The sequence below is a fragment of the Physeter macrocephalus genome, chromosome 3 (assembly GCF_002837175.3).
Source record: "Physeter macrocephalus isolate SW-GA chromosome 3, ASM283717v5, whole genome shotgun sequence".
NCBI classification, from domain to species: Eukaryota; Metazoa; Chordata; class Mammalia; order Artiodactyla; family Physeteridae; genus Physeter; species Physeter macrocephalus.
Genome location: NC_041216.1, coordinates 25,858,302 through 25,875,111, shown reverse-complemented (window position 1 = coordinate 25,875,111; position 16,810 = coordinate 25,858,302). Strand labels below are relative to the sequence as shown.

The window sequence follows — 16,810 nt, the reverse complement described above, 5'->3', positions numbered from 1 at the left end:
CAGACAAAGCTGACCAGGAGGAGAAATAAAATGGTTATACATAAAAATCATTACACACACACACACACACACACACACACACACACACACACACACATATGTATATAAAAACTACACCATGGATGAAAATTGGAAACATTACCCTCGGTGAAAGAAACCAGTTACAAAAGACCACATATTGCACAATTCCACTTAAATGAAATGTTCATAACAGGGGAATCCATAGACATGGAAGGCAGAATATAATAATAATAGAATAATGGCTGCCTGGGTGGGGTGAGGAGAGATGGGAGATGGGGAGTGACTAATGAGCACAGGTTTCCTTGGCGGGTGAAAATGTTCTAAAATTGATCGTGGTGGTAGTTAACACAAATCTGAATATACTGAAAGCCATTAAATTGTACACTTTAAATATGTGAAATATATAGTACATGAATTATATTTCGATAAAACTATTATATTAAGAAGAGATAAAAGAAAAGAAATGGCTAAAGAAACTTGTGAGTGGTTCACACTGAAAAGCAAAGTGGGGCCACAACTGTGATGAGCTGAATCGGGAACACAACAGACCAGAAGAACTTACAGCCAGACTTCTGGGTTAAAAAGTCATCAAAAATAAAATCACTACTACAATAAGAAATGAAGATGCCATTCCCAGAGGTTGATAATGTAAGTGGCCTTTTATCTCCTCACCCACCCCGGAGAACCTCTGATAATGCTCTCTGTTATATTTAGGGGAAAGAACAGAGGCATAAAGTCAACTTTAAGTAAAAGCTACAGATTCTCTAAAAAGGAATAAAATATGAAAGTACTAAATTTAAAAAGTCATCTTCAAACAAGACAAAATGAATTAAGTCATATAATTTGTGTGAGAAGTGTTGTTTCGTGTAACTTTTGAACAGAAGTGAATGTCTGAAGTTCTCAGCCCAAAGGGAACCACATTGGTAAATTTCTAAAACAAAAAATTTTCAGAAAAAAAGTTCAAAATATTTCTAATTGGTCAAAGCACAATAAATAAAAACTCAAATTTGCATATTATTATGCTGATAATCAGTTGAAAAGGTCATGGTTACACCAGAAAACTTCACTACATGGTCTCTTTCAGCAATTTCACTTCCACTATCATTAACAATATAATACGAGGTAGAGTCCAATATCCTGTTACAACGTAAATAAAACCCTAGCAAAGGTGCTTGTCAAGACTGATTTAAATAAGGTGTTCTTGTAATTACTGGATTTCCATTAAAAGAAATCATATAGCATTATCAACTATTACTCTTTTCAACCAAAATCCTGAGACAAAAAAACCACCACTTGGGCTTCCCTGGTGGCGCAGTGGTTGAGAATCCGCCTGCCGATGCAGGGGACACAGGTTCGTGCCCCGGTCCGGGAGGATCCCACATGCCGCGGAGCGGCTGGGCCCACGAGCCACGGCCGCTGAGCCTGCGCGTCCGGAGCCTGTGCTCCGCAACGGGAGAGGCCACAACAGTGAGAGGCCCGCGTACCGCAAAAAAAAAAAAAACCCACCACCCTCCAACCAATTAATGGGGACTAATCTAATGGAGAAATAGTAAAAAGAGAAGAATTTAAGCAAAGAGTGTGAGTGTGGAATGAATTTCAGAAGAATCCTGATCATATACCTTAGGCAAAGTATTAAAAAAGGGCCTCCTGGCAATGTCTTATTTGGGAGCTGGAACAGACTCAACATTCATTAAAGTCCGAAGCACTGCAAAGCTAATCCAGGGCCAGATGCTTTACTGAAGTCCATTTACAAGGAACAAATAGAAGATCTCTGACAGAAATTCTATAGACTTAATTTTTTAGAATGAAAGAGAGGAAGATGAAAATGATTCTTAGAGTAGGCTTATCTGCATACTCTGCTATGCCAACTTTACAACAAGTTCTGGGTGATCAAATGTGATTTGGACTTGGACCTGATTCACTTATTCCATCATTCAACAAATATTTAGTGCCTCTCTACCGTGTACCAGACATCGCGCAGAAAACAAAGCTGATTAATACTCAATGGTTAACAAATAGTGATATTTATAGATCAGAGATAAAAACTAACTATTAAGCTACTGGAGGCCTTTCATCCTTTGTTGAAGGAGATGTGGGTGTGCATAAATAAGTAAGCAAACATATACACACTCTCTTGAATATGTAAAAAGCTTAATCCAAACGTCTAACAGCCATCCATATTTCAGGGAATAAAACTGTCCAGGCAAAGGTGAAATCTTTGCTGCATGATTATAAATTTTACTTATACATAGTGAAAATATATATGTTTAGTGTTAGCAAGAGAAGGTAAACATAAGCATGCAAATAAGTTTCTGAGAAAGAGAAGTCAAAGAATTTGAACTTTATTTAGAAATCGGAAAAGATACCTGAGCTCAAATAATAAAATCCAGTATCAATTTAGGAAAAATAAGTCAGCATGATTATTTCCCAGAAAACCCTAGTCTCAAACTAAAGGGCTCTGGGGCAGTTTCCAAGCATATATATAAAGGTCTATTTTATAAAAGGCCAAATAAATGTATGCCTTTAAAGATGGCTGAATTAATTCCATTAGAATAATATGGGCCATTTATATGTTATATAGCAATTATGCTTAAAATTTACATATATGCTAAACGTGTACAATAAGCCTAATTAAAATTTCATTTGGAGAAACATATACCTGGTACAGCACACACAGAAACATTTCTATGTAAGATATTCCAGAGACAGCACCATTGCGTTGTCATATTTTAATATGTTATTTAATATATATAACATAAATTTATGAATAAAACAATTTTGCATTCACAGGTACTCACAATTTAAAATAGTAAAATATAATAAAACCTATCTTTGCTGACGCACATTAAGGAGCGTGCCTGTGGTTACGAAGAATACCCTCCTCTTGCAGTAAGAGAGGCCAACACATTTATTACATCTTCTTCCTCTCTTATCAGTATAAAACTGTTTTTTACGTAAGAAGTAAAAAGATAAGAAATACATTTGAACATGAATGAGCACACAAAGAACTGTTTACCTAACTAGTCTGCAAGTTCACTGCTGAATCCAAAGTATCATCATGTGGCCATGAAAGTAAGATATTTATATATTAACTACTTTTGTGATTCTCCAATGACAGCTCTGCTATTAAAACTGTATGTGGCTCAAGTTTTATACAACCTGAGAATCATCTGCACTACATTAAAATGGACTAAACACTCCAAACAAAAGGTAGAGCTTGCCAGACTGGATAAAAAAGCAAGAAACAACTGAAAAGCTTAAAGTACACAAGAGAGGTACTTTAAATAAAAGAAAAAATCAGGATTCAAAGTAAGAAGCTGGAAGAAGATATACCACATGCAGACAACAGGCATAAGAAAGCCAGAGTAGCTGCATTAATTTTAGACAAAACTGAGTTCATGACAAAAGAGTACTACTAGACACAAAAAGGGTTACACCAAAAAGGTTAAAGGGTCACTACACAGAGAAAGATAAATATTATGAACCTTCATGCACCTAATGATACAATTTCCATACATATGAAGCAAAAACTAACAGAACTAAAAGGAGAAATAACCAAATTCACAAGACTTTAATACATCTCTCTGAGTAACTGACAATACAACTAGATAGTAGGACAGAGAAGATCTGAATGATAATATAAACCACCTCAAAGAAACTGACAATTATAAAACAGTACACCTAACAACTGCAGAACATAAGTTCATTACAAGTGTACACGGAACATTCACCAAGGTAAATCACATGCTGAGCCAAGAAACAAGTCTCAGATTTCAAAAGATTGAAATCTCACTGGGTACTCTTTGACCACAGCAGAACTAAATTAGAAATCAATAACATTCCAAAAGGAGGGGGGAGGGGGGGAAGGAGCGGTGGTGGGGAGAGAGAGGGTCGGGAGAGAGGGAGGGCAGGGAGAGAGGTGTGGCGGGGAGAGAAGAGGGGGGCGGGGAGAAAGAAGTCCCTGGTGATCAAACAATTTAATTCCAAACAATCCATGGGTAAAAGAAGAAATCACACATAAAATTTTTTTTTAATTTTTAACAAAATGGTAACAGAATGTTCCATTCTAATTACAAATTAGAATTTGTGATAAAATCAGTCATCTAAGATCCCATTTTAGGAAGCTAGGGGGAAAAGTAATCAAATTAACTCAAAATAAGTAGAAAAGAAATAATAAAAATAAGATTGGGAGATCAATGAAATAGAAAGCAGACAAAGAAAAATCAATGAAACCAAATGCTACCTATCTGAAAAGATCAATAATATTGATAACCTTCTACTTAGCATGATTAAGAGGAAACAAATTAGCAATATTAAGAATGAAAAGTCAAAATTACAGATCCCTATAGACATTAAAAAGATACTACAGAAATAATTCGTAATTTTTACCAACAAATTTGATATCCCAGATGAAATAAACAAAACATTTAGAGCTCAACAGATTACTAGCGACACATAACAAAATATAAAATCTGAATAGGCCTATGTCTATCTGTACTTTTGTAACAGAGAAGAACAAACCTGACTCCATATCAGACCTCTACCTTTAGCTCTAACACTTGGGCTCTGTTACCTGTGCTGAGTCATGCTGGCTCTTCACCTTTGTAAAAGAATGTTGCCTACAGCCTGAAATATATACGATAGCCCATTCTCAAGGCTCTGACCTTTCAAGGTATAACATTTTCCCATTCATATAGAGGTAAAAAGTTGCAGAACAGAAAATGACAACTGTATTGTTGGAGGCTTATAAGAACGTTGTGACGAGATCTATGTGGACAGCTGCGAGAGCAAAGGATTCTGGCACCAGGAAGTCTTCAACAAGCAGCCACCCCCCTCCCTTCTGACATAAAAGAAGCCTGAATTCTAACTCAGGTGAGGCGGTTCTCTGGGACACGAGTCCACATCTTCTTGGTCTGCCAGCTTCCGGAATAAAGTCACTATTCCCCTCTCGATTTATTGGCCTGTTGTGTGGTGAGCAGTACAAACCTGGTTTCAGTAACACTCGTTAAGTTTCCATTAAAAAAATTTAGTCCCAGACGGCTTCACTGTCAATTCTATCAAACATTTGACAAAGAAAAAAGATCAATCCTTTACAAACTCTGTAAGAGAAAAACAGAGTAGGAGGAAATATTTCCCAACTAATTTCTGAAATCAGTATTACTCTGATATCAAAACCAGACAAAGATATTACAAAGAAAGAAGACTACAGCTCACTATCCCTCATGAACACAAATGTAAAAGTTTTTAATAATAGCAAATTGAATTCAATAGTACAGAATGCCCAAGCAGGATTTAATCTAGGAATGCACAGTTGGTTTAACATTTGAAATGAATCAATATAATTCACCATACGAACAAATAAAGTATATAACAACCACATGATCATTTCATTAGATACAAAAGGAAAAAAAACAGCATCTGACAAAATTCAATGGCCATTCATGGTAAAACCCTCAACAAACTTAGAAATAAAAGGGAACATTCTCGGCTTGATTAAACAACAACAAAAAACCTACATTGTACTTAACACTAAATGACTGAATGTTTTTCCTTAAGATGAGAAAGAAAGCAAAGATGTCCATTCTCATCATTTCTATTCAGTACTGTACTGGAGGTTCAAGCAAGTGCAAGAAAGCACAGAAAAGAAATAAAACACATAAATCAGAAAGAGGTAAAGCTATCTTTATTTGCAGATGACATGACCGTGCACACAGAAAATCCTAAGGAACCAACCAGAAAGCTACTAGTGTTGACCGTGTATTCTTTCTATAAAAGAATACAAGGTAAACTCATAAAAACTGATTGTACCTCTATCCTATCAATGAACATGTAGACAGTGAAATTTAAAAATACTATTTTATTAACAATAGAATCTTCAAACAATAATTACTTAAGGGATAAATTTTACAAAACAGGTAAAAACTTGTACAGTGAAAACTGCAAAGTCTTACTCAAAAAAATTAAAGAAACCTTTTTTAAAAAGGGAGAGATACTATATCATGTTCATGGATTCGAAGATTCAAATCGTTAAGATGTCAAGTCTTCCTAAATAGATCCACAGATTCAATGCAATCTCAATCAAAATTCCATCGAAGCCTTTTTTAAAATAGAAACTGACAAGCTGACTGAAATTTATATGGAAATGCAAATGACCTGAAAGAGCCAAAGCAACCTTGAAAACAAGTACAAAATAGAAAGACTTATACCACCTGAGTTCCTACAAAGCTACAGTATTCAAAATACTGAAGTACTGGTAAAAAAAAAAAAAAAAAAAAAAAATAGATATAATATTAGATCAGTTAAACATAATAGAATTTTTTTTTTAAAAACCCCAAACATATACCATCAGTGCTTGTTCAATAAAGGCATCAAGGCAATTCAATGAAAAAAGACTATTTTCAACAAATGTGGCTCCAACAACTGACATCTGTGTAGGAAAGAATGAACTTTCACCTCTACCTTGCATCACATGCAAAATTAATTTGAAATGAACAACAGGTCTAAATGTAAGAACTAAAACTTCAAGAAGAAAGCATAGAAACAATCTTTGTAATCATGGGATGAGCACAGAAACTTTCATAAAAGGAAAAAGATACATCAGACTTCAGCAAAATTAAGTATTTTACTCTTAGAAACACATCATTATTAAAAAAAAAAAGTCATAGTATGGGAGAAAATATTTACCATACATGTATCAAAGCACTTGTATTTACAATATAAATTCTTACAAATAAATCATACTAATGGCCACATAATTCAATTTTTTAAAATTAGGCAAAAGATACTTCACAGAAGAAGATACACAAATGGGCTTTAAGACATGAAAAGACGCTCAACATCACCAACAGTCAGGAAATTTAAATGAAAACCTCAATGACATATCACTCCACATCCATTAGAAGGGCTAAAAATTTTAAAGACTGAAAACATCAAGTCTCGTGCAGGATGCTGAAGGACTGAAATTCTAACACACTACTGATGGGAATGTAAACTGGTACAGCCACTGTGGAAACCTGTTTGACAGTTTCTTAAAAAGCTACCTGCACATACACATTCCCGCAACTTCATTGCTAGGTATTTACTCAAGAGAAATGAAAATATATGTTCTACAGAAAGGCTTGCATAACAAGGTTCATAATGGCCAAAAGCTTGGGAAAAAAAAAATGTCCATCACCAGGTGAATGGATAAAATATTGTGAATATCCATACACTGGAATACTACTCAGCAATAAAAAGGAATGTGCTATTGATAATGCAACAACATAAATCTACTGTAATATTACTATGCTGAAAGAATGCAGACCCCAAGTATTACATACAGTATTATTCTATTCATGCAACATTCTAGAAAATGCAACTAATCTATAATGAGAGAAAACATATCAGTGGTTATCTGAGACTGGAAGCGGCAAAGGATTATAAAAGGGCACGAGGCAACTTTTGGAGATGCTGGAAATGATTTCTACCTTGAACACTGTAGTAGTTTCACTGGCACACACATCTACAAAAGCTCACCAAATTGTATACTTTAAACCAGAGCAATTTATTATACAGAAATTACACCCCAACAAGTTTTTTTAAATACACACTGAAACTCTCATTTGCGAATAATGAAGAAAAAAGTCAAAACAAGTAATCCTGACGACCTTATATTTTAAAACAGGTACACATAGTTGTCAAAAAGAACTAACAGTTTAAAAATGTTTTATTAGTGACTACAGTTTTAAACATTAAACTATTTATTTAAATGCGTTTTAATTCAAATAGTCCTACTGGGATATTAAACATACTCTAATGTAGCCGTACTGCAGATTCCGTGTACTTTAAATTTCTACATTGTACTGGGAAATAGAATAAACCTGTGTCTACTTCCTAAGCTGATAAATGCCTAACCTTGTTTTGACTCTATGCTACGCTCTAAGAAACAACAAATACTTCTCACATGACAATGCATTTATCTTTTTATTACTTAACATAGCTCAAAACCCCCTTACTCCAAGGAAGTCAAAATAAACATTAACTTCTCTCAAGATTTTTCCAATCACTCCACTTCTCATTAAAGAAAGTGCCTACAGTTTCTGTGAGCCAGTACAACAATGAAGTTTAAAAATTAAAACAGCCACTAAAAGTTTCTTTTCATCACAAAATGAGCACACAACTCAGTCTTTTGATGGCTAAATGCACTTGTACTGTATAACCCGACACCTGAGCCATCTTGGGCTCACCTAGGCAGGAAGATTTTCAAATGATGAGAAGGTACCTTCTCAGAAACAAAAACTCATAAAACCAAAACCCTCTGGCAATGCTTAAGAAAACTTCAGAAGGAACTTGCTACAAAGGATCACAGGCAAAAATAACCCAAATTATTTCTGTACAGAAGTATGTTCTACAGAATCCTGAGAGGGGTTGGAATAAGAGAGAGAATAAATTAGATAAATTCAGGAAAGTGCCAAAAACAGACATTTAATTAAATATGGCAACATCTTTGTTATTCAAAATTCAACTGATCAGCAGAGTCATGAAAGGAGAATTTTTTTCATAAAGCTTTTATACAAAAACCCAACAGAAAACAAACTCATATCAAAGAGTTACTTTAAATATACACACATTTTTTAGGGTATTCTGAATTCACAGACCTACATCTGCCATAGCCACTGTTTGCAGTATCATCAATCTCTGTGTCTCAGTTCTCTCATCTGTAAAAATAATCTCAAAGGCCCCTTCTGGCTCTATGACTATACGTTCAGAATAAGGATTCCTCATAACAACAAAATTTCAAAGTATCAAATAGGTGAGAAAGTAAATGGGAATATGAAAAATCATTCACTTATTTAGAACATGGCAGCAAGATGAATCAACCTCCAACATATGAGACTATTATAACGTTATGTGATACTCAAGAAACACAACTAGACCAGGAATAAAAATCAACCACGTCGTTCAGATATCTACACGTTTCCCCGAAAGCAAGAAAGATCCCTAAATTGGGATCTGTTCTCAACTTATTGCACTGCTGGCATTCAAGCAAGTCATGTGGTCTTTCTACGCCTCGGATTCTTACCTATTTAGAGATGGAACAGATGACTTTGAAAGTCCCTTCCAACTACAGTGACCTCTCAAGAAAAAGACAAGCAGAAAGGGCGCTCACATTATACCTAGTGAGCCATCAGAAGAGCTGCTCAGCCTCACGCTCAATACCCTATGTAAGTACACATAACCCTGCAGACTATTAACACATCAGAAATCCATAAAAGTTCATTATTACTTCAGATCTGATGATTTCACATTCGTAAACACCCAGAAGAAGAATTATTTCAAGGAACTTTAAGATACATTAATTTTCCTGTACAGCCCTGTAGGATATACTCCAAGGTCAAAAAGGAGTGTCCAAAAAAAAAAGTGAACAGGTTTCAGGAATCCTATTGTTTGTAGCCGTTCGAGTTTTGTTACTCTGAGCTGCTATGGAGTCACAGGATTAAAGCAGATGAGTGTCCGTGCAGGACGTCACGCAACCAACTCAGCACCATTACGCTCGTGTGCTATGTTTTACTTTCGATTTTTTTAAGGATTGTTATTTTTTTTAACTTAATTTTGTTTTATAATCATGTGAAATATTTACATGGTTCCAAAGCCAAATCTATAAAAACCAAATTTGTTCAAAGAAGTCAAGCTTTTTCTCTATTCCCTCCATGCCCTTCCGAATACATTAAGGGGAAAAGCGTGGCCTCTGGCTTCACATCTTGAGTGTATGACCTTGGATCGTGACGTAACTGCTCTCAACTTATGTCCTGTGTCCACATGGTGGTAATAATGGAGCCTCCTTCAGAGCGGTGTGGGGAGGCTTCAGTAAGATCACTGTGCCTAGTCCTCGGCTTGGTGAGATCTCAGCGAAGATTAACCACTAGGCTTCAGGCTCTCAGCAGAGGCTCGCCACAATCCTGAAGCACAGACGCAGATCAGGAGGTGAATCTGGAGGTGCCGCACCGCTGGCCAAGGTCATGGAGCCCTACCACCAGGACCACGACTCAAACCTTTCAATCCCAGCAGCAACCACAGTACTTACTCCTCAGATGCCAGGCCCCTTCACGTTCCATGAGCATCACATATTCCCTACGCCAGCACAGGAGAAAAACGAACTTTCTTCCCACCCAGGGCAACTTCAGAGGACTCACTGTGTTCAATGCGTTGAGGGTGGTGTCATCCCGCGAGGCCGCAACGCAGCCGTCTTCCGTGGAGCCTCCGTCACACATCCCTGCAAAGGCCGCCATGCTCCTGGGGAGACGGGAAGGGAAAACGGCAGTACAGACATTTCACCCCTCAGTTTCCAGAGCACATCTTTAGCCCAGACCAAATCCCACTACTACATGCGTGAGTCCTCAGCCTTGCTTCTGCTCTTGTTTAAAACAAAACAAAAAAACTTAAGTTCCTCTGCAGTTCACCCTTCACTCCTGAGAAAAAGGAACATTATTTTCATTCAGCTCCATCTGTCATTTCTTCCCATGCCTTATCAGTGCTCAGATTTTAGTCTTGGGGGCATGAGTGATCTAAAGCTATTTGCCACAGCAGTTACAATGCTTTGAAAGAAAAGTCTCCAGAAAATATCTAAAATTAAATCCGCTGAAACTTTACTTCATTCCTTTCATACTATACATCAACTACCTCTAAGCAAACTGAAAGTGGAAAAGAGGTGAAAAGAACTCTTAGTAGTCACCCCTCCCCTGAAGCCTCCATCCCTACAGCAGCCTCCAAGCTGCACTGCTGACCACAGAACAGCCAGAGCTAATATTCCATCACCACCCTGTTTCAGCGTTTCTGTTGCATGTTGTTGATACTACAGTGAGTGAGTCCCAGAAACCCCTGCAGACAAAGGAAGGCTCTGCCTGCACTATGATGTGTCTGGGACAGACTTAAACTTCTCATTTTGCAGTCTCGGCATTTTCAGGTTAGCAAGTACTCATGTAGGTAAGCCCCCGAAACATAAAGTTTAGGTTAGGTACCAATGAACAGCCACAGAGTAAAGAAACCTGTAAAGGGATTTTAAGGTAAGCTGAATGAGCGAATTACTCAGCTGTATTAGGAGGTGTTGATAATTGCATGCATGACTTAAGATGTTTTCCTTCTGAAGACTTCTAAGATCTAATGTGGGGCAAACACCAAGGAGAAAAAAGCGATTTTACCATGGTAAGCTATGTTTCTCTGGTAACAAGGATCAGGGCTCTGATTACAGAGAGTATAACAAAACATAAAGTCAGAATGCCCAATATATAAATAGAATTTCAGGGGAAAGGAGAAAGTTTGCTGCCCACTAATCAATTCACAAAGCAGAATGGTGTGGATTCCTTTTACCTTGCTGCCCTCAAGTACATAAGGAGGTCACAGTCATTAACTCCAGGCATCCAGACCAGTTCCTCATGTTGGGTCACAGTGTCACCATCGGGAGAAGGGAATGGTTGCAAATCGGGAAGTTTGGCCTGTAAGACAGGGACGAAGAAGTCACAATCAAGGCACACTTAAAGAGCTGCCTGGGCTTCCCTGGTGGCGCAGTGGTTGAGAATCTGCCTGCCAACGCAGGGGACACGGGTTCGAGCCCTGGTCTGGGAAGATCCCACGTGCCACGGAGCAACTGGGCCCGTGCACCACAACTACTGAGCCTGCGCGTCTGGAGCCTGTGCTCCGCAACAAGAGAGGCCGCGACAGTGAGAGGCCCGCGCACCACAATGAATAGTGGCCCCCGCTCACCCCAACTAGAGAGAGCCCTCACACAGAAATGAAGACCCAACACAGCCAAAAATAAATAAATAAATAAATAAATTTTAAAAATAGCTACCAAAAAAAAAAAAAAAAAAAAAAAGAGCTGCCTGTGCAGGCAGGCCTTGGGGACAGATGCAGTAGCTTACTAAGCCTCTTTCTTTTGGCAGTGCTGAAATAACAGGAAAATCATGAGTCACTGAAGCTGGCCTATCACACACTTCAGGATCATTTCACCACAGAAGATTTCACAATGGACTGCTCGATCTCTACTTAAGGAGAAGCAAACAGTGCCAAATTAAACCAGTGCCAGTACGGTCCTCCGAGGGAGAAAGAAATGGGCACGTGTGAATAAAAGAAATGAAAAAACAAAAAATGTTTCAGGAAATAAGAGCTGCTTTATAAAGAAGGGAGAACCACACACATTTCCAATATAATAAGTTTACAAAGAGATATATACAAATAGTGGAACCTCACCTAAGGACAGGTGCTAAAAAACGAACTGAACTACCCTACTAAACTAACGCTGCTCCCCAGAGAGTCAGTATCGATGAGTCAGGGTGAACATCCAGAAGAGCCATCATGGTAACATTAAAAACACAGCTGAAGGGACTTCCCTGGTGGCGCAGTGGTTAAGAATCCGCCTGCCAATGCAGGGGACACGGGTTCGAGCCCTGGTCCGGGAAGATCCTACGTGCCGCGGAGCAACTAAGTCCGTGCGCCACAACTACTGAAGCCCGCGTGCCCTAGAGCCCGTGCTCCGCAACAAGAGAAGCCACCGCAGTGAGAAGCCCGCGCGCCGCCAAGACCGCGTGCCCTAGAGCCCGTGCTCCGCAACAAGAGAAGCCACCGCAGTGAGAAGCCCGCGCGCCGCCAAGAAGAGTAGCCCCCGCTCGTGTAGTCCCCACAACTAGAGAAAGCCCGCGCACAGCAATGAAGACCCAACACAGCCATTCATTCATTCAGTCATTCATTCATTTAAAAAACCATAGCTGAACTAAAATGATGGTGACGGAAATTAGATGAGCAGTGGTTTCAGGAGGAAAGGACTTATTGAGAAGGGCAGGAAGGAACTCTCTGGGATGACACACGTTCTGTGCCTTGCTATGAACTGTCACAGCAGACGGAACAGTATTCACAAGATATCAACAGGTCACTGTACATAAAGTACACCTCAATTAACAATTTTTTTGAAAGATTTGAACAGCAGTGCTCAACAACCAAGATTCTAAGTCAATTCTGCTAGAGATTCAAACACCTCCAGCACTTTCTCATCCTCCACTGCTGGGGCAGAACAAGTGTAAATGGGTACTGTGACCACCCAGAGGCCCAAGAAAAGTCAACCATCCGCAAAACACACATGTTCTTATTTTCTCAAATTACAAACAAGGTCACATTAGTCTAATATTTTAAATTAAAAGCTCCAGTGTCCATAGAACCTAGGCAAAAACTGTAAATGAATGAAGCAGGCAGAGTGTACAGCCAATGGAAATAAAACGAGGGCCTCATGTTCCACTTTAAATGTTCTACTGTCCACAGTAAACAGAACACTACATCCCAATTCGGACTACCCACATTTCAAGGGCTCAAAGCCACATGTGACAGCGGCTCCTGAACTGGGCATGCAGGCATTAGGTACCAAGAAGTGAAGGGAATCAGGGTGAAATGAAGAGAGAGCCTCCCCATCCGGGGAATGCTTCTGTGCAGGAAAGAGAACCTCTGTTTGTACATCCTCCAGTTTTTTTCCAAAGTCCAGAAATCTTGACTTCAATGCGAAAGCTCATGGTTTTAAATGTTGGTTATTCAAGTTTTAAAACCAATTGTGTGGCAAAACACAGTATTAGTAGGCCATGCGGCTGGCAGGCTACGGGTCTGCAATTTCTGCTTCGCTATCTCTGAGGCCTCTCGCTGTGTATCAAGTGCTGACCTCCCCCAAACAACGATGCTCTTCCCTAATTCAGTATTGACATGTTTAACATTTAAGTGGGGGTCACAATTAGTTCTGCTTAATATACAGTGATGGCATGGGAATAAAATTAAAACACAATAGCTATTCATATCAAAAGGTCTTTGACATTTGTACTGAGCTGTTTCCCCTGCACCAAGTACAGTAGCTGGTGTAGCGGCTCTCCAATAGTTGTTTGTTAAGTTAATTAAAAAAATACTATTGCTGGGGCTTCCCTGGTGGTGCAGTGGGGTTAAGAATCCGCCTGCCAATGCAGGGGACACGGGTTCGAGCCCTGGTCAGGGAAGATCCCACATGCCGCGGAGCAACTAAACCCGTGCGCCACAACTACCAAGCCTGAGCTCTAGAGCCCGCGAGCCACAACTACTGAGCCCGTGCTCCACAACTACTGAGCCCACGCACCTAGAGCCCATGCTCCACGAGAAGCCACTGCAATGAGAAGCCTGCGCACTGCAACGAAGAGGAGCCCCTGCTCGCCGCAACTAGAGAAAGCCCGCGTGCGGCAGCAAAGACCCAACACAACCATCCATCCAGCCAGAAATAAATAAATAAATTTATTTAATTATTATGATTTTTTAAATACTATTGCTGTGGGGAAGGACCAATCCCCTAGAGAAAAAAATGGACTAGAAATACAATTAGTTTACAGAAAAGGAAATGCGAATGGCTTTTACTCATAGGAAAAGATGGTCGACTTTGCTGATAAGAGACATGCCAATTAATGACAGTGAGATACCATTTCCGATCTATCAGATTGACATAAATGCCAAAGTGTGACAATACACAAGGCTGCATGTTTGCACTCATATAAGTCGCTAGTACGAGAAAGCAAAATGGTACAATCGCTACGGAGGGGAACTCTGTAATATCCTAAGAATTACACGTGCCCTCTAAGCCAGCCATCGCCCTTCTGGGGATAATACAATATCCCAAAGATAAGTTGGCAAAATAAAAATCTTTATGCATAGGCTATTCATCGCATTATTACTTGTAACAGCAAATGACTGGAAACAGTGCAAACGCCCAACAATGAGGGCTGGAAGAATAAATTGCTCCACCCACGCAGTGGGGTCCCAGGAAGTGGCAGAAGAAAATGAGAAGGAGCTCTACCTATTGCTATGGAGGGAACACCAGGAGATATTGTCAGAAGGTAAAAGAAAGGTGGTGAAAGTGTTTTTATTATGCTACCAATTATCGAAGAACAGGGGGCTGGGGGAATAAAAATAAGAATGATACATCAAAACCTTCCATTAAAAACACTAAACAGTTATCCATCAGGGAGGGAGGGAACACGTGGAGGGGACAGGGAAAGAAGGTGAACTTTGTGAACATACTTCACTTGCATGTTTGATTTGCAGCCTTGTATTTTACATAATTATAAAAACAAAATTAAGTTTAAAGAACAACAATCCCTTAAAAACTCTAAAGCAAAATCAAATAAATCCACCTAGCTATGTTTTGTGTTTGTTCCTCTCTAGGAATCATTTCAGGTAACTTTAAAACATACTAATTTGCCTATATAGACTTAGTGGGATATATTCTAAGGCCAAAAAAAAAGAAAAATCTAAAGCTGTTTCCAATAATCATATTTTTGTAGCAGTGCAAGTACTGTTATTCTGAGCTGCTATATATGTATTATGGGATTGAAGCAAATGAATAATTATTTTGGTGTCATTTAAAAATTGGTTTTGAGACATGGGGAAAAGATACAGATATGGATGAAAGAAAATTTCATCTATAGGATTAAATATAAGGCCTGTTCTGAATTTGAATTAGAAGCATCAGAAAGAAACCATGATACATTTTATCGTTAAAAAAAGAAAAAGGGGGAAAAGCATATTTCCTAATCTGTTCCCTGAAAAGGCCTGGAAACAGTAACTAACCCAGTAATAATGACTGGGCAGCAGCCACTCAAAAAATGTCACTTTCCTCTAAAACAATGAGGACTCATTAGAAAAGTTTAGTTCTAGACCCAAGGCAAGGAACGTACATAATGAGACATTAAAATCATGTCATACTAGATAAAATACTCTACCAAAGACCACAGGGGTCGAGTTAAAAGGACACAGAAGACAGCAGGAAGAGGCGCCTACTAGCCCACGAATGGATAATTTAATCATCAGTAAGAGTAACAGCAGTTGGTTAGCAGATAAGTAATTTTTTAAGTGAGTTTTTTATTTTTTTCTTTAATAAATTTATTTATGTATTTATGGCTGCCTTGGGTCTTTGTTGCTGCATGCAGGCTTTTCTCTAGTTGCGGCAAGCGGGGGCTGCTCTTCATTGAGGTGTGCAGGCTTCTCATTGCTTCTCTTGCTGTGGAGCACGGGCTCTAGGTGCACGGACTTCAGTAGTTGTGGCAAGCAGGCTCAGCAGTTGTGGCTCGTGGGCTCTAGAGCGCAGGCTCAGCAGTTGTGGCTCGTGGGCTCTAGAGTGCAGGCTCAGCAGTTGTGCCTCATGGGCTCTAGAGCGCAGGCTCAGCAGCTGTGGTGCACTGGCTTACTTGCTCTGCAGCATGTGGGATCTTCCCGGACCAGGGCTCGAACCCGTGTCCCCTGCACTGGCAGGCCGATTCTTAACCACCATGCCACCAGGGAAGCCCAGATAAGTAATTTTAAATCCACTGATGACTACTGGAAGATGTTGGGGAACCAACCGGTAAAAAGAGGGAAAGATTCAAGCATTTATCCTGCCTTTCCTATGTGTTTCAGGGAAACAAAAGTTGACAAGGGGACAGCTAATAAAAGAAGGAATGAGAGGATTAGAGTATCAGCATTTTAAAGGGCAGATCTAAGTAACAGGTCCAATTAGTAAATCTAAGTAACAAGCAATGGCCGCAAACCATCATTAAGAGACACACATGTGCCTGATAGACTATATAGCACCACCCAAAAGCATTCTTGGGCTTCCCTGGTGGCGCAGTGGTTGAGAGTCCGCCTGCCGATGCAGGGGACACGGGTTCGTGTCCCGGTCCGGGAGGATCCCACATGCCGCGGAGCGGCTGGGCCCGTGAGCCATGGCCGCTGAGCCTGCGCGTCCGGAGCCTGTGCTCCGCAACGGGAGAGGCCACAACAGTGA

The 16,810-nt window shown here is 39.5% G+C and overlaps 1 protein-coding gene across 1 annotated transcript in view; it reads right to left on the bottom strand.

Moving 5' to 3' along the window:
- RERE (arginine-glutamic acid dipeptide repeats) overlaps nt 1-16,810 on the bottom strand; it is a 310,240-nt gene that overhangs the window by 60,417 nt on the left and 233,013 nt on the right. The window contains 2 exon segments of the mRNA XM_028488064.1: nt 10,194-10,293; nt 11,368-11,492. Coding sequence (XP_028343865.1) covers nt 10,194-10,293; nt 11,368-11,492 — 225 coding nt within the window.